The sequence below is a fragment of the Seriola lalandi genome, unplaced genomic scaffold, assembly GCF_002814215.2.
Source record: "Seriola lalandi dorsalis isolate HSWRI2012SDOR001 ecotype SW California unplaced genomic scaffold, Sedor1 jcf7180002054265, whole genome shotgun sequence".
In the NCBI taxonomy this organism is placed as follows: domain Eukaryota; kingdom Metazoa; phylum Chordata; class Actinopteri; order Carangiformes; family Carangidae; genus Seriola; species Seriola lalandi.
Window position 1 is genome coordinate 16,114 of NW_019524818.1, and position 7,901 is coordinate 24,014.

At 47.2% G+C, this 7,901-nt stretch overlaps 1 protein-coding gene across 1 annotated transcript in view; it reads right to left on the reverse strand.

Moving 5' to 3' along the window:
* Positions 1–7,404, reverse strand: part of LOC111654253 (nuclear factor of activated T-cells, cytoplasmic 3-like) — an 11,542-nt gene extending 4,138 nt beyond the window's left edge. Inside the window, exons 1-7 of the mRNA XM_023405191.2 lie at positions 6,704–7,404; positions 4,761–5,162; positions 4,016–4,178; positions 1,469–1,668; positions 711–883; positions 294–434; positions 135–190 (exon numbers count right to left, since the gene is read on the reverse strand). Of these exons, the coding sequence (XP_023260959.2) occupies positions 135–190; positions 294–434; positions 711–883; positions 1,469–1,668; positions 4,016–4,178; positions 4,761–5,162; positions 6,704–7,404 (1,836 nt within the window). The remainder of the gene's footprint in view (positions 1–134; positions 191–293; positions 435–710; positions 884–1,468; positions 1,669–4,015; positions 4,179–4,760; positions 5,163–6,703) is intronic.
* Positions 7,405–7,901: the final 497 nt, after the last annotated feature.

Below are 7,901 nucleotides of genomic sequence, written 5' to 3' on the forward strand. Positions count from 1 at the left end.
GTCGTTTGGAACCAGTAATCTGTTTTTATCTTGTTAATTTCATCTATAAACAGGGATGTTTTTAAATGTATTTAAATATATATATATATATATATATATATAGATGTTTTTAAGAAAATTATGTTTCTACTTACGCCGCTGCTTTTTTCTGACAGAACTCTGGCATCCATTTCCCACAGCGATCTTCCATCTGAGGGATGAAAACACGGTTAAAACCAGAGACACTTGAACATGATGAGAATCTGATGTCAACGTATTTTAATGTGAAGGAGGTGAATCTCAGCTGATCTCACCGGGGCCTTTCTCCATGAAAACCACCCTGGACTGTGTGGAGATGTTGGATCCGGAGATGAGCAGCTCCGCTCCTCCGTCCACGGAGCAGCTGGCCGGACTGAAGCTGTCCACATGAGGAAGCTCCTGACCGGAGCGCTGGGCTGAAACACAACGTGAGATTTGTTGTGGTAATTAAATGTATGTTGGGTTTTACAGACTGCAGCTGCAGCATGTTCACCTCGCAGAGGAAATATTCATTAAGCAGGAACAAAAAAAAAAAACTCACTGATTATCATCAGTGTTTATCAACTTTCTGCACAAGCTGTAATATCTCACTTCCCCTCAGTTTCCTTGTCAGCTTGTTCTTTTATAATCTGATTTCGAAATAAAGAAAAGCGCTGCTCTCTGACTAGTTTTAATACTAGTGGTGGACTTACAACACTCCACAGGAGCAGATGTTGTCTGCAGCCACAGCATCCGGCCGTCCGGCTGAGGCACGGCGACCCTGAACACAACACGCACCCTGGTGTTCTTCCGCCCGATGTCCGTCTCTCCTTTCTTCAGCTCGATGTCGGCGTTACGCAGCTTCAGGATGCCGGCGCAGTCGATGCTGTGGAGCACAAAACAAGATGTGCAGTTCAGCTCATCACATTCTCGGCTGCATTCAAGGGTTTCCTGTAGAGTTTTCTGACCACCGGCGGAGCTGCAGAGTGATGTTTTGATGAGTTTTGTTTGTAGCTTGTGCTCTATCAACACTTCCAATAAAACACAGGACAAGTGTAAAATATGGGACCTTTGAGGACAGTTTAGAAATCCTGACTGATATCAGGCTAACCCTGATTTTAGAGCCTTGAAGGTGCTGTAAGTAAGTTTTCTCTGCCGCCGGATGTGGAGCATGTGACGGTGATAACGGTCGCTCGCCAAGAGCTTCAGCCATCGTTGCTTTTACAATACAACAGGTTATAACACGTCCTCTGAGCAGCAACATCTTTAGGGAAGACTGGACGCCACAGTGACTCGGTATCGGAAAGGTGATCCAGCCGGTTAGCATGCTAACTTCAGCAGAAGAAAAGAAGTGATAGAAACAAAAGCAAAACACGTCAATGCTAATGTTAGCTATGTAGCAATAGCAAAAAAAACTTACATATAGCCCCTTTTGAAAATGACCTGATGGTCTGCTGGTGTTTCCTGTTACCTGGCGGACATGTTGTTTTCCGGAAGCAGAGGAATCTCCAGGACTTTGCTGTAACCCATGATCTTCTCCTGGCAGGTGGTGGTGACCGTCTTCCCCGTCACCCGGTGCACCTGGTAGAAGGAATGAGGGCGAAGGTAGCGGTCGTCTGCGGTGCCGATGAACAACAGCAGGCTGACCGGCTGCTCGCTGAATCCGTTCAACTGCAGACACGAGGTCAGACACAAACAGGTGAATAACGGCTGCTCGTCTCAGCTGTTACGTCTCCTAGACTAGACGGATGAGGCTTCTTCACGCCATGTGTAAAAATGGAGGATGTTGCAATAAAAAAGATCCAGTTAAAGTAAAGTGGGACATCTCAGACAGGATGTGACCAAACTTACGGTGACACTGATGCACGTTTGACAGCTAATTAATTTAAAGATAATTTAGAATGAAATACACCTACACACTCCTCTAAATCTCACAGATGAACACATTGTATTTAACTTGTTTATTGTCCTAATGAGGGCGCAATATTTACACGTTAAAACTGTCGTCTCAGCCGTGATATACCAGACGTTACTGTCCATCTCTGACCAACCCGGAGAGATCAGAGCATCCTGCACAGGTGGGCGAGTGTGGCTTCGCTTTCCCGCCTTGTTATCAATGTGGATCCCAGAATATGGTTTAAACAGATGAATTATGATTTAATATTATAAAAAGACACAATAAATCAAAATGTAAAACATCTACGAGGGTTTTGTTTTCAACGCTCTAAAACAAAAGGTCCGGTGAAGTCACGTTTGATCTGCTGTGTTTTGTTTTGTGGATTTCACATAAAAAAAAAAAAATCTTCACCCTGCAGCCTCAGTCTGATTTTCAGTTCCTGTGCAGCGGCTCTCTGTCGTCCTTGTCTCGACGCTGCGAGTTTTCACACATCTCGCAGAAAGAAGCTCATCTGGCTTCAGCGGCGGCGTGAAAATGCGGCGCCCAGAATAGATCTGCTGGTGTCCGTTACACACGAGGCCTCGATGGAGCTTTACTTGTCTCAGCCTGCCTCTGTTCTCTGATCCAGAGGATCCACGGGGGGCCGCTCACCCCCAGCAGCAGCAACACACACACACACACACACACACACACACACACACACACACACACACACACACACACAGCCCCTGTGTGTCTGAGGAACATTAGGGAGGGACTCTCTCTTTATGTTTTCTTGACAGTCACGTCACACTGGAGTTACTTCAGCGACAGGTCACGTTATAACTGGAAACCCGTGTCACTGTGTATCTGACATGATCATCGCGGCCAAGAGAATTCACGATAACAATATTTGAAAAACAAAAATAATAACGCTATCAGTCAAATTCAAATTCAAATTAGACTCGATGGGCAGCGACAAGATGAACTGATAAAGATCCACAAGGCGTCACATCCGTCATTATTAACACGACATCAATATTTAAATATCTCACCTATTGTTATCGTTATCAAACCTCTTCCACAGAACGTATCGCTCCTCTCCTCCGGCAGCTGCACTCGCTTCCTGTTCGACACCGGATCGATTTCAAGATCCCGCTTCACAACCTCGCACCTCCGAGTCTCTCTGCTCTACTTCACATCTGCACACACCTGCCCCGCTCTCTGACATCACCCTCTTCCACTGATCTCACTATCGACTCTCTTCCTCCCTTCAAATCCCGCCTGAAGACACACCTCTGCAAACTTTCAATTACATTTATTCTAACTTATTTCGTATGTTACGTCATGTTGGATATTCTCTGCTGCTGACTGCTTTGACAGGCGCCTGTAAATAAATGTATTATTATAATAATTATTAACACAGAGGAGCCAGATGAGAAACGCCTTCGCCAGCGTCGGTTATTCAATGTGATTAAACACAAACTTAATGGATATAATGTTTTGTTGCTGTGACCCTGAATCATCGTCTCTTTACAGGAGCTGAGAACAGTTTGGTATTTTTTTTTTAGCAGCTCAGGAGCGACTTGTAATAAAAGCAGTTTCAGTTATAAAAAATAGTTACTGATTCACTTCCTGTTGATCCCCTTATGAAATAATCAACACACGATTTCAGCACTAACGATAGCATCAGATGGGTTCAGTTAGAGTTCGACCTGGAGACACAACGTGAACATTTAAAGACTCAAGGCCACCGCCACATTTCTTGACATTTAATCTTTCACTTTAATGTTTGTGTTTACCTGATCAATCGTTTGTTTCATCATCATCATCATTTCCCCCAGAATATTCCATTAAAAGCATCTGACCACGGGATTAAGACTCAAGTCACCAAGCAAAAACATAATCTAATTTTTACACAGTTCACCTGAGGTCAGGGTGAGGTCAGGGTGCGGTCAGGGTGAGGTCAGGGTGCGGTCAGGGCGAGGTCAGGGTGAGGTCAGGGTGAGGTCAGGGTGAGGTCAGGGTGAGGTCAGGGTGAGGTCAGGGTGAGGTCAGGGTGAGGTCAGGGTGAGGTCAGGGTGCGGTCAGGGCGAGGTCAGGGTGAGGTCAGGGTGAGGTCGACCTGAGCGTGGGATTTACCTTCACAACAGGGTGTCCTCCAGCAGCTGATTTGATGGACCCTCTGCTGCCCTCCGTCTCATAATGAGCCCTGTGGTAGGACTTGGGCTGGACCTCCAGCTTCAGCTCACACTGGTCATACTGGCTGGGCAGGGGCCAGTCCAGGGGAGGGGGGGACGAGACCCTGGAGGCAGAAACAACAGACACATAACCATCACACACTTCATGACACCAGACACTTACACTATTCCTGAAAGTAGTGGAAGTTTCAAGAAAGACGTTTCGGGAAAGATGCTTTATTCGCTTTCAGGTGGCGAGTTAGAAGAGAAGACTGAAATCAGACGTTCAGTTAATATGAAGCAGACAGGAAGTTTTAATCACTGTTTTACAGCTACTTCCTGTAGCTGAGCGCTAGGCTGGAGGTTGAGTACAACCCTGCATCTTCATCACGGCGCTGAGATCAGGGTTTCTAGTTCAGACTCGTGCTTTGGACAGTAGCCATGTTGCTAACGCTACCGCTAGCAGCCAGAAACAAACATCGATGATTCACTGTCTGTTTAATGGAAACAAAGAACAGGTTTGCTGGTTGTCTCTTGCCTTTTGAAGCCGGCTAAATCTGAAAACCTCTCTGTTTTAACCCTTGGAAACACCCAGCTACACTAAGCCAAGCTAAGCTAACAGACAGAGACTTTAGCGTAGCATCAATCTGACTATTTTGCCAAAAAGCCAACAAGCTGTTCCTTCAAGAAGTGACATCACAGCCCACCTGAACAGAGGAGGGTTTCCAGGTTTGGGTTTGTTCCAGCTGAAGTGGGAGGGCACCTGCAGGAAGAGCTCAGCCAGGCCGTCCTGGTCACGCCCCTCTTCCACGGGAGAATCCAGGAACGGCTCCAGCCCCGAGTCTCCCTGACCCGAAAGGAGGCCCCCCAGCTGGGTCCCCGACGTCCTCCTTGTCTTGGAGGGGACATCCAGCTCCTGGTAGCCGGACATCAGGAGGGTCCCGAGGACCCCGGCGGGGCTTCCCACCCAGGTGTCGTCTGTCACGCTGCCCCGCGGGGAGGCGCTCGGCGTGGGGCTGGGTGAGTGGTGAGGGGAGGGCGAGCGGGCGTGGGGCTCGGCGCTGGAGTGGCGTCTCTTTCCGCAGGGGGAGGTCGGTCTGGATGACGGCCTGCGAGGAAAGACAGGATCAGAGTTTTCTACCCGTTTCTATTACGTTACAGTCAGTTTGTGAAATCTCTGCTGGTGCCAGAGACGCAGCAACAGCTGTAATAATATCAATATTAAACATGGTTCCACGTCTCGTCTCAGCGGTAGTTCCCAACCTCACTGGAGAACAAAGTTATATATTATAATAAATAATAAGTGTTTCAAAATACAATTACTTTTAAAATATATTAATATTAATATATTAAGGCCTATCTGTGTGAAATGATATCGAAACCTCATCTATACCTGTGATAATATAACGTGGTATAAAAAACATTAGTGGCAGAAACTGTGAAAATAAAAAGGCAACAGGAAGAACTAAAAGGAAAGAGAGTCAAGAGACGGACGGTGAATCGACCAGTGATCTCTCCTCCGTCCAACAACAAAAACAAGACAGCGTATTATTTGGCCTCCATATTGTTACGGGGTCAGATGTGAGCTGTGAGCTGGAAACGTTTGGGAACCACAGGTGAAGATGTTGCCCATTGTCCCATGTTTCCACTTTTCCCGCTCTTTATCTTGAAGGTTTATTATTGTTTATTTTCTAGCTGTTGTGATATTTTGTTTTTCAAAAATAAACAGTTTATTGTTTCTATCGGGTCCCTTTGTTAACTTGGTGTCAGACCTGGAGCCTCAAGGCAGGTTGGTCTGTACGTGATCTGTCCACAGTTAATAATCATAAACAAGTCCATGTGCAGAATATATTCAACCTTATAATAAAACACAGTGACTGTTGAATCCTGGTGTTGTGAGGATTTAAATAATTAACGAGGGCGTCCACGCTGTGCCAGCTGTCTGTAAGGTGTGAGACCACAGTCCGCTGAAAACTATTATTATTATTTATTTTCATAGTTTCTCCAGACTGTTGCTTGCCCCGACAGCAGCCTGGGGCAGTAAGATTTATACCTGCACCGACCTGCAGCAGACCTGAGCCTGTTATTTCATTAAAGGTTTTAAAAAGCTCTGGTCTCTTATCAACAGGTGAGGAGCAGAGAGGTTTAGAGAGAAGCTGTTTGTGTTCGTCCAGGTGACAGAGTACGGCTCCTCAGGTGAGTCCATTGTTCAGGAGCGCAGGACTGAAACCTCTGAGAGCAGCAGGAAGTGTTTCAGTTAAATATGGTTCTTAGTCTTTACTCACTTTATTTTATTCACTTATTTTACTGTGATTATGTTGTAAATTGTATTTTATTATTAATTTATTACCTTTCTTTTTTTCTGTTATTATAGCTTTTTAAATGTATTTTATTCCATCTCATTCTCAGCTTTCTCTCGATTTGTCCTTTTTCTTTTGAGCTCATCAGTCTGTGCTGCTCTTTGAACTGCACAAATATAGTTTGATTGATTGATTGATTGATGGACCTGTGCAGGGCTCCGGTCAGAAGATGAAAAGCTGCCTCACATGTTTGAACCTGGTTTACAGATGATAAGTATTGAAGTCTGGAAGCACAGAGCGGGGCACGGTTATAATCAGTTAAACACTTGGAGGCCATGTTGATTTGTTACCTGGAAGTGGGCCGGCGGTTGAGCCAGCTCTCCTCCGTGACACTGGTGCGAGGGGAGTGGCAGGGCGACTGACGGGGCGACTGGCGAGGAGACTGATGGGGCGACAGCGCCGGGCTGAAGGGTAGAGGATGTTGGTATTTTTGTTGCCATAACTCCACCCCGAAGGCCCCGCCCCCACAGCCCGGGGACCCCAGAGGTGACCCGATGGGGGAGCCCAGGGCGAGGCGGGCGGCGTCGGACAGCTCCCCCTCGGTGTCGTCGTAGACGTTGGAGAAGGACTCGCAGGACGAGAGGTCGGACATCCAGCTCCTGGACGACAGGCTGCTGCAGGGGCTCGGGCAGAGCGCCGGGTCCCGGTAGCACGGGTCCAGGGGCAGGAAAAGCTGGCCTCTGGACCAGGCTGCCTCAGGGTAGCCCCCCTCTGCCCCGCCCACCACCAAAACTTCGTGGCCAGCGCCGGGCTCCACATGGCTGTTCGGAGCTATGGAGGTGATCTGGATACTCGGGCAGTCGAAGGCTCTCGGGTTCCTCTGGGCCCCGTACTGCGGGGGCCCCTGGGGGTGGCAGCCGACATGCTGGTAGCCGTCTGCGGTGGAGAAATACGGCTCCAGGCCGACGGGCTGCCCCGCCACGGCCTGTGTGGAGGAGGGAGGCGTCCTCACATTGAGATCTGGACCTGCGGGGACGAGATGAAGCGGCATGTAAATCAGTGACGTGGGAACATTTGCATTGCAAACACACTTGTGTTTCATTGTCATGTAGCAGAAGTCAGAGCTGCACAAAGTAAATGATCATTTATTATCTGGACACAAGCAGCAGAGGAAATAACAACCACCACGTCCTAAAACTGTTGAACACATGAAATAAAACATTTACATTAGTGAAGAGACAATATTTCACAGAGAAAATGTCATATATTTAAAAGGTCCCTGTGTTTTATTTTGAAGTGTTGATCCAGAAGAAGATATATTTGTGGTTTTAAGTGGCTTCTCTCTGGAGCTCTAGTAACAACAGGTCTGTGAGCCAATCAGAAGAGAGGAGGCTCTGAGCCTCTCTTCTGATTGGCTGACTGTTTTGAGTGATCCAATAAAAATAAAGCAGATTTCAGGTAAAAACACTCAGAGAAACCAAATCCTGCAAGGTTTGGATGGTGGGTCCAGGTGGGCGGGGCTTGGTGACTGCTTTGTTGTGACATCAC